General features: G+C 39.7%; 1 protein-coding gene across 1 annotated transcript; it reads left to right on the top strand.

Annotated features, from left to right (window-relative positions):
* Window positions 1–5,972: 5,972 nt before the first annotated feature.
* LOC144065581 (uncharacterized) lies at window positions 5,973–11,736 on the top strand. The gene is made up of 2 exons (XM_077588556.1): window positions 5,973–6,552; window positions 8,787–11,736. The coding sequence occupies exons 1-2, from the start codon at window positions 6,423–6,425 to the stop codon at window positions 10,235–10,237; spliced, it is 1,581 nt and encodes a 526-aa protein (XP_077444682.1). The 5' UTR covers window positions 5,973–6,422; the 3' UTR covers window positions 10,238–11,736.
* The last annotated feature ends 4,654 nt before the right edge of the window (window positions 11,737–16,390 follow it).

Genomic DNA, 16,390 nt, shown 5'->3' on the forward strand with positions numbered 1-16,390 from the left:
TATAATTTGAATGAGCATGCAACACATTTGAATGAGCATGCAACATTTTTTTAGCTGCTCCTGATAAATGCTGCCCACCGCATGGTCTTCAGCGAGGCCGCTGTTGGCCTTAAAACAAGCCGTCATCCTGATTTGATATTCTGCAAAAGGCTCACCATCCCTCTGCTTAGCTCTGCTGATCACGGTATAATTAACTTTTGTTTCAAACTTCCCCGTAACCCGATCAATCAGTTCATGCACTCTCAAATTCAAATTACGACCGTCATGACACAACGGGCCACCATCAGCTTTTGGATTCGAACATCCAAATTTAGTAGGAGCCTGCTCCTTGCCCACATTAGTATTAGCAACTTCGATCATAGGATATTGTTCAATAACACATCACTCATTGGCGGCGCCCCGGCCTGGGGAGATAGTGTTTTCTCCCCATGTCCCCCACGGGCCCTCCCGACCTGGTCATATTTGTCGGAGGGGGCCCTCCTTTTTAACAACAACAACAACACATTTCTTCCCCACCGGGCCAGTCTCCCCGTCCTCTTTTCTGTGGAATAACACAGCCTCTGTGTTTCCAGTCCCACCGTTAACTGATTTAACCCATGTATCATAAACCAATAATAGGTATCATTATATCCCTCCTGCTCCATTTTGTTAAGATTTCCCCCATGCTTAGCACGTATCTTATCCTGCAGTATCAATATCTTATGCATATTAAGCTGGCCAGCAAATCCATATTTATTTATCCATAAGTTTAGGTGTTTAACCCTTGTAGCGCTTTGATTTTCAACAATCCAATCTTTACACGGCAGACGCATCTTTGGATCGTCAATAGCCGCTTTACTGTTTCCACTACCCATTTTTGGAGTGGATCCGTGTGCCCCCGTAGTACCTTTTTTTTCTTTAACAACTACGCACACACAACCAATGTCGACCACCACATTTTTATAGACCCCACCGTGTCTACCTGCTAGTGACTAGTATCCGCAGGGTTTTAAAATCGCCATCCCCAGGATGCGAGCCTTACTTCTCAAAATAAGGCCTTCGCGTGTGATGCCCTTCGCGCACTCGGAACCCGTCAACAATATGCAGCCATCACACGCGGACTCGGCAGAAATGTCGAAAGATGCTTACCAAGAGGATAGTCGTCAACCGATTAGAAAACAGGCGCTGCTGAGAAATAGTCCAGCCTGGAAAAGGGATTCTCGCCGTGCACGGTCACTCCAGATATTAAACCGCAGCGTCTGGATTCCCTATCGGTTTGTTGACCCCGGCTACTCGAAGGACCAAATGTTGGAATAATGATTCAAACCTTTTAAATCATTATTAGTAATATTTAATTAAAAAAAGGAAAAACATCTTTCAACAAACTCTGCTTACAACTTGCAAGGAGATGCAATGTGGCGTCGTCTTAGCCCCCAGTGCATTCTGACGAGCGGCATACTCTTCGGTACATTTAGCGGCACATAACCAAAACATTCAAAGGTAATCTGATTTAAACAATTGCCATTGAAAGAAAAACACCTGCGTAAGAATTTGCAGTATAAGCATAATAATTTCTTTATAAGGTAAACTGCCGGTGTCCCAGACAAAACAATTTATGAGTCCTTCGTAGATCTCCCAGTAAACAGTCCTTGGAGGGTGAGGTGTTATGTCAACAAGCTGGAGCCAGCAGGGTGACCTCGAGTTTGTCCCAGTCTTATACAAAAGTAATTAAAATGCCTTATTACTTATTAAAAATGCTTACAACACATATAGAATATTCCATAATAATTCTAACACACATTTTAAATAAATAATATCAGAAAATTAGCAATTTCTCAAAGGTGTTTTAAACTCAAAAGGAAAAGTTTGTTTCTTCATTTTATGTACGTTATTCCCTTAACCCGGACCAACCTATATATATTTTTATATATATATATATATATATATATATATATATATATATATATATATATATATATTCTCTTTCTGTTTTAGGTCAATACGTTTTATGTAAAATGTAAAGATAACTATATAAAAATATTTTGTGTTTACCACTTTAATTTTTAAAAAATAAAAACATATTTTGTTTCCTTTTGAAATTAAATGATTAAAAGAAATCTTCCCTTACTAAGAAAAAAAGCTAAAATATTGTTTTAGCTCTATAAAAAATGAAAATTTAAGTCTTTTCATCCAGTTCTTTTAATCGGATTTAAATATATGTGGCGGGCTGTCAGGGCCTTCAAGGCCTTCTCTGCTGGCCTAAGAAATATCTGAATCATATTATATTTTGTCCATCAATACGTACTTATTATTCCAAATGTTCTGTTAGCTTCCTTTCATTGCTTTTCCCCCTGGTTGTACTGCTTCCAGATGTGTGTTTTCATATTGAAGCATTTAACCAATCACAATTCAGCCATTATTTGTTGCCAGATCAGATCTGCCTCAAAGCCTGCACAATCAGTTCTTGCGGGCTCTGCTGCATTAAACTAGACTGTTGCTTTTAACCAATCAGATTTCGAGTTGGCAACCCCACAATGATTTTTCATAGGCGTTAGCATTTTGCTGGCTGGGACATGTCATTGCTCTCACAAACTATGATTGGCTAGTAGGCGGGCCAAAGCAGTACCGAGGCAGCCGAGATCTCAAACTCCGCCCACTATGGCCGACAGAAGCAAAAACAAATAGATTCTGTTTGCTCACAAAGCTATTTTCTAGATGGACTTTTTCAGGAAAAAAATGGACATCATTAAGAAAGGGCGGTCAACTCCGAAGCTAGCAAGCCTGTTACAGCCGGGAAAATGGTGTGTGGGGCACTTTCAGCGCGCTAACTTAGCTCCACAAGCAAATAGTATATTGTTGTTTTGATATAAAGCCATTTTCAAAACGGACTATGCCAGAAATATGACAGGACAGGCTCGACTTTCATCATTGGCTTCGATGGTGATAGGAAAGAAGGAAGAAAGAAAGGAGGATGGATATTGTGTAAAAAGGATTTTTGGTGAGTAAAATTACAAATATGGCTATATTCCTAAATAATATTTCAATTGTGGGCCAAGTTCTAATATCTGAAAAGCTCCAGTGTTTGTATTTAAGCTCCAGTGTTTGTATTTAATCACAAAATGCTGCGAGGAAGTGGATTTTACCCCAGTTTAATTTTGGGCGTTTCACCATTGACGTCCATCGCTGTCTTTTCCCGGGAAAAATCACCCTCCTGGCCTGGTTGTAATGTCTCAAAAGCTCCAGTATTTGTATTCAATCAATAAATGATGCTAGGAAGTGGATTTTACCTAATTTTAGTATATATATATATATATATATATATATATATATATATATATATATATATATATATATATATATATATATATATATATATATATATATATATATATATATATATATATATATATATATATATATACAGTGGTACCTCGAGATACGAGCTTAATCCGTTCCGGAACTGAGCTCGTATGACGAGGTTCTCGTAACTCGAACGAACGTTTCCCATTGAAATGAATGGAAAACAAATTAATTTGTTCCAACTATCTGAAGAAAACACCAAAAACAGGATATTGGATTGGAAAACATGTTTTATTTCTTATAATTCACCATCTATTAACAAAGTAATAAATAACGAGTGGTTCGATAGTAATAATGTGTTTAATAAGAGTAAAATTAGACACATTTCGCGGAGGGGAGAGAACAACACACACGGAGGCGGAGGGGGGGGGGACTGTTCGGGGTGACTTTCTCCACGGCAACATTGCACTCTTAAACGAACAAACAAATTTAAATTAACTTGGATAACTAAAAAAACAGACACTCAACCTTTAATGTAACTTCAAACAAAACTAAATTCTAAATTAGTTGTAATCTTTTTTACCTTACTTAGTTCTACGGGTTGACACCACCTGGCCGCTCCGCCGAAGTCTTCAAAACAAACGCATCAAGCGTTGTTTGTTTTTGTCTACCCTTCAAAATATTTCGATAATGTCGAATACAAATGTCATCATAATACGATGATGCGCGACCACTTGCCAGTTTGTCAGGGTGAGTCTTTTCAATAAAATCCGAAACCTCTTGCCACTTCGCGAGCATGTTTTTGATATCTTTTGTAGCCGCCTCTTCCACCGCCTCCTCGCTACTAAGTTCCGGCAACAAATATTCACGCTCCTGTAGGTCGATTAAATCCTGTGTCATGAGTTCTTCGTGGTCCTCGGCGATTAGGTCATTCACATCTGCCTCATCAACCTCCAGCCCCAAGGAATTTCCAAGCGACATGATATCATCCACGAGTTCATCATGTGCAGCAGGGGCTGCTGTTCCAACGTCACTTTCAGCGGAAGCTGGCCAACACGTACCCCACGCTCATGTTTTTCAATTATTTCGCGTTTCATGTCCATTGTCAAAGGTCGCCTTTTCTTAGCAAAACTTTGCCGATCCATTGTAATACGTATTGTTTACCTGGTATGTAAATGTAGACCAAGTGGGGGGAAAACGGGTGTGGAAATGCAAAGTCCGCCCACCAGTGCTCGTAGACATATTTTTTACACGAAAGAGATGCAAAAACAAAAAAATGCCATGGCGACCTGGCTTGGTCGCATCATGAAATTTTGACCGCATCACGGGCGATTTATTCGATCGAAATTTCCCCCGTAAGACGAGCATTCCGTATGACGAACGGTCGTATGACGAGGTACCACTGTATATATATATGTGTATGTATGTATATATATATATATATATATATATATATATATATATATATATATGCAAAAAGACTTTGCAATTGGTATATGACGTCAAATGTCTCTTGTTTGTTATTTGAATTTATTCAATCTTTTTAGTTATATATAACCATGAATAAAACGAAAAAAAATGATGGCTTGAAACTTGTCGTTGATTGTCCATTGCTTTCACCTGTGTGTCACCCAACTGTTTTTCCACGTTAGTGTATTTATTCTTGTGTTCTACCTCTTTTAGTTCTTTTTTTGTTGTAATTTTGGATTCTGGGCTTATATGTTTTCAATTTGCTTTTGGTGTCTTTAATTAAAACCATTTGGGGCCAATTCCTCCCCGTATTAATGATTGGAATTCCCCGTATTAAGCAATAGAAAACCGTACAAATGCAACGCGGCACATATTTACTCACATAGGGTGCACGTAAAAGTGTTATGGTCGCGCCGCGTTGTCGTGACGCGACCGTGAATGTATTCGGACCCAAGCGCTATGACTCATAGCTGCTTAAATAACGAAACAGGAAATGATTTATCATTTCCTGTTTCGTGTGAAAGGGGCATGCGTGTGCGCATATCATGCTTAAAGCATGACAATATTAGCAGTTGACGATGACGTTTTCGTCTGCTACTTGTGACCGAGACGATCCGGATTAGAGCCGAAATGCGTAAAACGAGATCCGTTTTACAAAAAACGTACTTAAAAAAAATCCCGTACAAAAGTTGTTATACGGCGTACACAATTTGAAATGATCAAAAAACGTATAAAATACGGGAAAAACATATAAGTTGACAGGTGTGGTGATTGGACGATGGTACCTCAAGGATTGTATTGACACACTGTGTCGGCACTGTATTGAAACCGTGTTGGTCATCCAATAGTGACCCTTGCAGTAGTTAGAAAATCATTGCAGGTAAAAAAAAATCATTTTTTTAATTCCAAACGGAGTTTATAAGTAAAATATATCAAATTTGAGTTACAATTTTTAACTTATGTCCACATTTTTGTTAACTGGTAAATCATGTGAAATAAAAGTGATTATTTCGTTTTGCCTCAGACGATCAAAATGATTCCACACTGGGGAAAACTTCTCAGAACGAGCCATAATTACGCCAAAGTCCGTCCAACAGACCCACGACACTTTGATACAGTTTATTTCTTTAAACTATTATCACACTTTGGCTAAACGATACATTTCCTGTTCCGGTCACGTGATTCTTTCTTAAAGCTTTACACGCCCCAATATGGGCTTTCTCTCTTGAACTATCGGCACAGTGCTGACGCACCAGCGTCGCTCGTTCCATCACTATTTATCAGCAAAACCTGCTTTAGCTTAGCCCAGCTAGCAGCTATCAAAGAAACAAGTCGTTGACTAGCTTGTTTATACTTTAGCATAATTTAGCTAGCAGCTATCAAAGGAACAAGTCGTTGAAGAGCTTGTTTATGCTTTAGCTTACCTTAGCTGGCAGCTATCAAAGGAACAAGTCGACGAAGAACTCGTTGTAGGTTTCCTGGCTATTTTAGCTCAGCATAGCTAGCAGCTATCAAATAAATAAGTCGTTGAAGTGCTTGTTTATGCTTTAGCTGAGCTAGCAGCTATAAAGGAAAGGGCCGACGAAGAACTCTTGTAGGTTTCCTGGCTATTTTAGCTCAGCATAGCTAGCAGCTATCAAAGCCGCCGCCATCATCAGAATTCACGTGTGGAAATGTCGGCAAGAACACAACTGCCAAAGCTCCAGGAGGAAATTTTTGAGGTCAAACAGGAGCATTCAACTCACGAGCAATCGACAGTTTGCAACATAACGCACGAGAAAGTTGTTCTTCATAGACTAGAAGGTGGGTACACTTTTTATTTCCATATATTCCCTTCAAGGTATTCTATTGACATGGCACTATAGTACCGTACGTACATTTTCATGAATTCGCACTAGCACCGTTCGAAGAAAGAGGTAATAAATTATATTTCTATTCAAATGTAACCACTCTAGGAGGGAAAGAATGAGTCTCAACGCGTGTTAATACTTAATAACGGCATTAAACAGTAGCTTTCCTTTTATTGTATCCTTATCACATAACAAACAATGTATTTGTCAAATTACGCAAAGCGCGAGCGCCCACCAGAGGCGTTCAAGAGTCATTCCTGCTACTCGCCCTCCATTTTTGGCTACATGCTTGAGTGACATAACACTTATTTGCATGCTCTAAATTGAAAATTTAAAAAATAGAGATGTAGATGCACTAAACAACAACGAGAGCAGCATTCAAACAATGGTGTCAAAGTTGCGACCCGAGGGCCAAATCTGGCCCACTGCCACTGTGGTGCGGCCTGCAAAAGTACTTCATATTTAATGCTAAAATTCAAATGCAGCTTATAAATAATTAGAATATTAACTATCATCAGAGATCAGCACTACATCACTCCGCACAGACATTGAGTTATGGTCCTCCAAGGCAAGGGCACTTCACCTCATAGAACTACCAGTACCACCTTTGAGCTCAAGATTGCCGAATACTTGAATCTGACAGCCGAATGCCAGAAAATTGTCTGGAAATGCACCATCTACCCAGTCGAGGTTTGCTGCCGAGGCTACGTTGGGCTTCTCCCACTGTTTTTAATCCCAACATTCATTCATTCATTTTCTGAAATGCTAAATCTTGTATAGGGGGTGCTGTAGCCTATCCCAGCTGCCTTCAGGCCAGAGGCGAGGAACACCCTGAATCGGTAGCCAGCCAATCACAGAGCACGAGGAGAAAAGCAACCATTCACGCTCACACTCATACCTAGGGGCAATTTAGAGTGTCCACTCAGACTATACCTCTATTTCAATTTCATTAATCCCCCAAATAAAAATAGACCTGCTACTGATAATGCTTTTTCTAATGCTTCCCCTTTGGCAAAAGCATTTTAACTAAATTAAAATCTAAAACATAAAAGAGAATGTTTACAATGAAAAGGCTCCAAAAAATATTTGACTAATTTTAAGGAGCTACATTACCAGTGAAGACACTTTTCTGACCAAAAGTGTCATACTTTGAAAAATGCACCTATAAACAGTTTTCAACTCATGTTGCTGTTGTAAGTACAGACGCTCCCCTACTTACGAACATTCAACTTACGAACAACGGTACATACGAACATGTCTGCAAATTGCGTTTAAGTCCAAAAATGTTCGCAAGTCCAATTTTGTATTTCGCGCCTTTTTTGGAGTAGTACTCTTTCCGCCGCTAATACCGACGCCTGGCGCTGTGAGAGCTCAGCTCACCCAGCATCTACCTTCTTCTTCGTTGCAATGCGGAAGTGCGTGAATGTATCTCCAGTGTGCAAAGAACCTTTTTCATGTGTATCATTAAATATCTCATGCATCCAATATTGAATATGGTTGGTAAAAAGCTAAAGGCTTCTATTGAGGGAGTTGCAAGGAAGACGCAAGCCATTTCATTTGAAACGAGTGGCAATAATAACGAAGCTTGATGCGCGTGAGAGTGGTGAGCGTTTCACGGGCATTGAATCGTTCGACCATCAGTACCATTTATAAACAGAAAGATCGAGCAGCAGGACCCAAATATTGAACGTTGCACAAAGTTTGCAAATCGATTGAATGATGCCATACAGAGCTACCGCATCATTTATGATGAAAAAAAGAAAACTGTGCAATCGTCATTAGGTCGCTTCTTTTGGCCAGTTTCTAATACATAAATCTCTCTCTCTCTCTACAGTACTGTACATATTCTCTCCATTTTTTTTTTTTTTTTCAGTACAAACCAATGCGTGTTACTTATACAAGCCTTAAACATACAAATGCACTTATATAAACCTTCAATATATTTATATCGGCCTTAAACATAAATTATAATACAAAATATAGCACTGAATCAACTTACAAACAAATTCAACTTATGAACAATCGCTCGGAACCAATTGCGTTCGTAAGTAGGGGAGCGTCTGTACTGCATTGTGACGAAATGCATGTATGGCGCCCTCTTTGGTTTAGTTTCATTTCTGTGAACCAGAAATTCAGTCATTTTATAATTTGGAAACCGGTTAATCATTTATCTCTGTGTCTTTGCAGGTTTCAGAAATGATCTTGATGCTGTTTGGCAGGAGTCTGTTGACCTTGAAGGGGAAATTGAGCTCCCCCAAATCAAAGAGGAGGAGCCAGAGTTCCCTCAAAAACAAATAGGAGACGAACAACATCCAATCAAAAGGGAGGAAGATCATTTCACCCGGTCACCGGGTGAGTCTGTGAAAAGGGATTATCTGCGCGTGGCCAGCGAAGGGGCAGAGCCTGCAAACGCCTCAGCATGGCCCCAAAATAAAGAGGAGGAACCAGAGTTCTCTCAACAGTGCAAAAGAGAAGAGCAACCTCCAATCAGAAATGAAGAATGTGTCAAAAGGTCAACTGGTAAGCCTCTCAAGAGTGAAGATGGTCTGGGCGTGGCCAACAGAGGGGCGGAGCTTCTGAGCGGCAGCTCAACAGATGGATGGCGAGCAGAAAATTTAATTGCTCCTTTATCAGATGACAACGACTTGCTTTTTGACGATGATGATGTTGAAGATGTTAAGAAAAATCCCAGTGGCGACAAACTCTGCAAATGCGCTCAGTGTGGGAAAACTTTCGGGAAAAGGTCTAATTTGAAAAGAAATATGACGAGCCACATGAGTGAAAAACTATTATCGTGCTCAGTTTGCAGACAAAGATTTGTCCCCAAAGTCAAATTAAAACGCTGCACTGGTGATAAATCATTTTCCTGTTCATTTTGCGGTAAAGAATTTTCTCAAAAGAAAACATTACAAAGACATACGAGAACCCACACTGGTGAAAAAACATTTTCGTGTTCAGTTTGTGGTCAGACATTTACACACAAGGAAAGCTTAAAAACCCACATAAGAACCCACACTGGTGAAAAACGCTTTTCGTGCTCAGTTTGCGGTAAAGCCTTTTCTAATGAGCACGATTTACAAAGACACACAAGAACCCACACGGGTGACAAACCATTTTTGTGTTCAGTTTGTGGTCGAAGATTCACACAGATGGCAAACTTAAATAGTCATGCAAGAACCCACACTGGTGAGAAACCATTTTCCTGCTCAGATTGTGGACAAAGATTCACACAGAAGGGAAGCTTAAATCGTCATGCAAGAACCCACACTGGTGAAAGACCATTTTCGTGCGCAGTTTGCGGTAAAGCCTTTTCTCATGAGCACGATTTACAAAGACACACAAGAACCCACACGGGTGACAAACCATGTTTATGTTCAGTTTGTGGTCGAAGATTTACTCAGATGGCACACTTTAATAGTCATGCAAGAACCCACACTGGTGAAAAAACATTTTCCTGCTCAGATTGTGGACAGACATTCACACAGAAGCGAAACTTAAATCGTCACGCTAGAACCCACACTGGTGAAAAACCATTTTCAAGCCCAGTTTGCGGTCAAGCTTTCGCTTACAAGGAAAGCTTAAAACAACATTTATTAACCCACACTGGAAAACAATGTTTTCCTGATCAGATTCTGTAACATAGTTCCACACTATTAAAATAAAATGTCTTCAGTTAAAGACATCCTTAAGAAATTTGAACCATTGCACGTTTGCATCTTGAATTTGCTAACAAATCAAATAAGATTATTGCGTGTTATGAAAACATAATACAGTGGTACCTCGACATACGATCTTAATCCGTTCCGGGACTGAGATCGTATGACGAGATTCTCGTAACTCGAGCGGACGTTTCCCACTGAAATGAATGGGAAACAAATTAATTCGTTCCAACCCACTGAAAAAACCAATAACAGGATATTGGATTGGAAAAAAAAATATTTATTCTAATTCGCCATCTATTAACAAAGTAACACATTACTAGTGGTTTAATAGTAATAAAATGTGTTTAATCAAACTAAAATTGGGCAGATTTTGCCGACGGGAGACAGATGTTTGGGGGGGGGTTCCCACGACAACGCACTCGTAAACGGAACAAACAAATTTAAATTAACTTGGATTAATATATACAAACACTCAAACATACGTTTAATGTAACTTTACACAAAACTGAATTCTAATTTTGTTGTAATCTTTTGTTACCTTAGTTTTATCGGGTTGGCGGTTTGCCACGCCTCCACCCTCACGTTCACTATCGATGGGCTGTTTGCTGTTGTACTACGTATTCCCTTCAAAATATTCCGAAAATGATTCACACAAATGTCCTCACAATAGGATAACCCACGACCACTTGCCAACAAGAAATAGTCTTGTAGTACATTTTATTGATCGCTCCGCTGCTCATAAAGACCGGCTCGCAACTCCCTCGTTGAAATGGCTCTGAACGCAGCCGCTTTGAACGGCGCCTATGAGAGAGAGTTGCGACCAGAAATATTACAAAGAGGGAATTGCGAGCCAGTGCCGCTGATGTTCTTAGGAGCAGCGAACGAGAAGTAATATAATACTCCTCGTATTAGATAATAAAAATAACAGGAAATGCAACAGCTCAGCTTACCCACGTATTGATTGTGGGTAATGAAGTTTCATTCTGAGAAAGAGTGCCATTGCCTATCGGCGTTGTGTGCACGAGTATACTTCATTACCCAGAAAGCCCTCTTTTTGCCCGCGCATGTGCGTTGTGCGTTTCCTGGTCGGAACTCGTCTGAATTAATCGTTCAGTGCTCGTAGATATTGTTATACACGAAAGATATGCAAAAAAGGCTTGGTCGCATCACGAAATTTTGATCGCATGACGGGCGAATTAGTCGAACGAAATTTCCGTCGTAAAAAGAGAATATTGTGTGACGAACGGTCGTATGACGAGGTACCACTGTACGTGGATTATATTTATCATTTATATATTGAATCTAGGATGTGTCTTTTTTTAGTAGAAATATGGTATGAAAGAATGAATTTTCTGGAAAAAAAAGAAATTGTACAATGCCTTTATACTTTTGTCATGTTATAAGATGAATCATGTTTTTAAACCGATTTAATGCAATATATAACGTGTCATATTTTTGATCGTTCCAATAAAGCTCTCTTTTGGGGAAAAATACTTTTTGGGTCTTTTTTTTAAGTCAACAAAACATTTTGTTTTAACTGTTGAAAGAATGGACAAAGTAAGTAGGACTAAAATACACAGACTTGGGTTAACGAGACATTGAAAACGGGTGGCTGACATGCACAGGTGAAGGCAATGGACAATCACAAGTGTGGAGTATGGAATGTATTCTTATGCTATTTGTTAGTCAATTGGTTTATTTAGTATAGTCACTAGAATAGAATTTTGCATGGCCTAGCGGAAATTTCCGTCCGTGACACCTATGAGTTAGGGGCGCGTCATCTACCCGGACACGCCCATTTCTTTGTTCACATTTTCCCGCCTAAAGTTTGTATCTATGTCACATGACCTTTGTCAATAAAACTGGTCGACCTGTTGGGGGGATGCAGGGAGTTCAAACTGGTCAGGCTGGAGGTTAGACGCGCTCCTGGCGCTGGCTGCTCTGACTCCCTCCTTCAGCTGAAGCTAGATAAAACTCATCATGGCCGACTCTGTGTGCTTCCTCTAATTCGAAGTTATTGAATGTTTATGAATTAGTTCCAACAACAAGAATGAGAATAAGCCAAGAATAAATCTTTACAAAGCAACACAAACCTAAAAAATGATTTTACCAGGTTTATATCCAGGTAAGTAATTCCATAAAACATGACCACGCCCTTCTTATTTTGCATAAATGAACATGCTTCGGTATGTAAATATATTCATAGTTATCAAGGTAGTATATTTATGATAAAACCAATGAGAAGCAATTTTGTGATATATTCAAAATAATGTCCATTGCTGCCAGAATTTTGTCATATATGACTTGTGTCTGCCTTTATTGTATCATTGCTTTGTGTAGCCTGTTCACAGTAATGTGTGACCACATTTAATTGCTTTATAAACAATTGTTCCTGTTCAGGGAGATGTGTTATATCTTGAGAGCACTGCCCTAACAGATGTTTCAATGAAACATCGCTGGTGTTTGTTTGATTAAGAAACAATTGCTGAATCTGGCACTTGACATATCATAAAGCGGACGGATAGAGCTGTCCACGTGAAGCTCCCTCAACCAGATACGCCGTCCGCTCGGTCGGTGATGGTATTTAATAGAAGTTAGGCGGAGACAAACTTTAGGCGGGAACACGAAAAGGGGTGTGTTATATACAAAGTGATGACAGGCCTTGACCTGTAGGTGTCAGTAAAAATTCTATTCTAGTGACTTTAAATTCATAAGAGTGCAGAAGGGTGCAAGATTAAATATAAGAATACAATTCATATTTCACATTTCCCCCCTGTTGTGACTTGAAAGATGTTAGGTTCATCCAATTGTAGGTTTATCCTTAGGTTTTTCCAATTCAGCTTTCAATAAAAAAGGCATCTGTAGTCACATCACATTTAATTCTTGCAAGAGAGAATACATCCGGCAGCTCGCCCCACCCAAGATTATTCTAAAGAGCGGCATTATGTCCTGCCTATTTAAGGCTTCAAATCAAAACAATTACAAGGTTATTGATTCCATTTGCGTAAGCAAGAAACAAAACAATTCCATTTGCGTAAGCAAGAAACAAAACAATTCCATAATCAAGCAACCCAAGCGTCAACCTAGCGTCACAAATTAAAACAATATGCTTGATAGCCATCCGCTGACCCAACAACAATTTAAGCGTCCTTCACCGATCTTCATTGTGAACTCGCATCTGGGGAAGAGGTCGACGCGTATCTTCCAGTAATCAGTCCTCGGAGCAAGAACTCAGTGGATTGTTTTATGTCCTTTGCTTCTGTCCTGGAGAGCGACCTTGGCGTAGGCGTTTGTCTTCGTTGGAAGCGATCAACACATATAACTATATTGTTTAATATAGTTACACATTTAGGATGAGCATTACTATTCCTAATAAGCAAATATATTGACTAATATAGTAAGCATGTATATTATAAGGCTTTATATTCATTGCAAACACATTTATAATAATGATTACCCCAACAAAAGAATTTTCATTAAACATATCAATTTGTATCCCTCCCCTCCAGGTTCTAGAATACAAATATCATTGACAGTTACTCAACAGGGTATGGAAAATAACAAAATCACATGTCAAGGCAGAGGCGAGAAATGGTGTATTCAGTGGTAAAAATTCCTCTACGTCTCTCTTAATGAGCGAACCCAATTTTTAAATCAAGACAAGTACATTTGCATAGAGGACTCGTCACACTTCGAAAGAATGCGAGAATCTCCAGTATGGTCTGTCGTGCAGTGATATTGTGTCAGTATAAGGTACTAGCGTGTGCTGGATTGTGTTTTAAATCATAACTTTCATACAGGGGATTACACACAGAAAAAATACAGAACAGTAACAAAAACCGCAAGGTTGCAATTTTAAACAGAATTGAGAATCATGACCCGGTTATTAACCACGACCACAATGATACACCTACGGCTGAATGATCCTGGGCCATGGTGTTGACTAGGGCCTTTATTTCAACTACGGCACGAGTAATGTACTGGTTTCATCTGGGATGAAGGTGCAGCAGTGTTCTCCCATCATGGCACACACATTTCCATCTTTGGCTGTTATCAGATCCAGGACTATTGGTCCTGCAACATCCCTAAGAGCTTTTAAATCATCTGCTATACCCTGTAGGGCCTTGACAGTTTGGTTAATGAACACTCATGTAACAGCTCAATGTCTTTACACGGAGCACAACTTTATCCACCCCAAGTTGGGGAAGTAGTGACAGTATGATTTTTCTGGGGGGGTAGACCACAACTTTTGGTCACCAGGAACATCATTACCCCAGATTGAATCATGTGGTTTGAATAGGACTGATTTTGCACTGATTTTGATCTCTTACTGTTATGTTCACTCTCCTTAAAAGGAATGCATCTTAGACCATCTGCACCACTGCAGATTTAAATTTGACGCCTAGACCCAGTGAATTTGGGATGTCAGGATCTGTGGGAATGGGTATACGGCTACACACATAACAACTTTCATTCGCAACAATCAGTTTTTTCTGGAATACCATGAAATTATACCACACATCTTCTTCATAGTAGTTCTCCAGATTGTTCTTTCCATACCACTTCACTCTCCTCTGTGATAGGAGTATGTCACCATCTTGGTTTCCAGCTTGAGTCTCTGTGGGTGGGGCGTTCAGACACGCCCAGGTTGTCACTGACAGTGCAGTCACTGACAGTCCAGTCAATGTGATGTGGGTGGCAACAGCTTTCACTGTGGCTTCTGTATAGAGGTGCAAAGTCTATGGGAGGTCAGGGTTAAGTGAGGGGTGCTCGTGGCAGGTGAGTAGACGTCAGATGAGTTTTTCACGGACAAGGGTTTTGACACCGTCCGACTTACAGTCTACTCAAGTCACCTGTGTCTCGAACTACCTTGACCTGAGGTTGGTGAATCGACTTTGACTTTTCAGTGATCTTTGCTGCTGTGGAGGTTGGTGAGTTGGGCAACGAATGGGTCTTCCCATCGTGGAGAGAACCAGGACTTCCTTTTTATGACTCGGATCAGGATCCAGTCATCTGGCTTCACCACCTCCTGTAAGATAGACAAAAGGATCACGGCAGCTTACATGTTCTTTGGATAAGTTTCTCTCCTTCCTTAGTCTATCGTCACGGTTCATCTTCCCATAAAGGAAGTTGGAATGGTCTTCCATGAACTATCTCAAAAAGGTGTTAATCCCGAGCAAGTTGATACTATCTTCATATACGTTTTGGCCAGTGTTAGGCGTTCTGGCCATGGCTTATTTATGTTCCCCATGGTTTTCTTAAGCCTTGGTTTTATCGTACCATTTGTTCGCTCTACTTAGGTGTTTTGCCATGTTTTGCACTATGCTGTTTGCAAAATAAGCTCCATTGTCACTCCAGATGATTCTGGCGATCCCATATTCTTTACACATCAATAAAATCCATGTGCATAATGTCAAATGGGTAGGTACCTGAGTTTGGACCTGAGGTTACCTTGCACATTATATCTGTAACAAATTAAACAGTTACTACAAAAAAAATTAAAAGTAGGTATTTCGATGTCCATCATATCATCCTCCCTGTTGAGACATTTGTGGCTCAATTTTGGAATACATTTTTGGTAGGCACGGTAGGCCTTTAGCTGTGTACAGTTCGTCTGCAGACTGTCCTTGAGATCGGCTCAGCTTTTGTTGTTGTGTATGCTGTCCAGTAAGTGTTTGCGCTGCTGCTTTAGCTGCTCTGTTCTGTCGTTGTCTTCAACACGTGCTAACATTTGCTTACAGCTATTTGGTTCGGCTTAATACCTCAATGAACAAAAATCGCAACAATCTTACTTATTCCATCACTATAGTTTGTGCAAATTTAAATGCCTTATCAGTCAAAATCAAATATGCTAGCTGGTATTCTATTATGATCACTGTTTCCTTGTTAAGATCAAAAACCATATTTGTTATTTTATTTCCTAAAATTACACAAATTAACTAATCATACTAAAAATAGGAAAAATACAAGAAGCAAACCAGGCTGCTTTCTCCTCAGGAAAAGAGCTTTCCCGTTCTCTGTAACAGTTAAATTCACATCAATTAATATCCAGAAACAAAATGCACACATTTATAATTCTGAATAGAATTGAACGCACTAAATTGTAATCACCCCTTGTTTGTCAAGGTT

The sequence above is a fragment of the Stigmatopora argus genome, chromosome 20, assembly GCF_051989625.1.
Source record: "Stigmatopora argus isolate UIUO_Sarg chromosome 20, RoL_Sarg_1.0, whole genome shotgun sequence".
Taxonomy (NCBI): domain Eukaryota; kingdom Metazoa; phylum Chordata; class Actinopteri; order Syngnathiformes; family Syngnathidae; genus Stigmatopora; species Stigmatopora argus.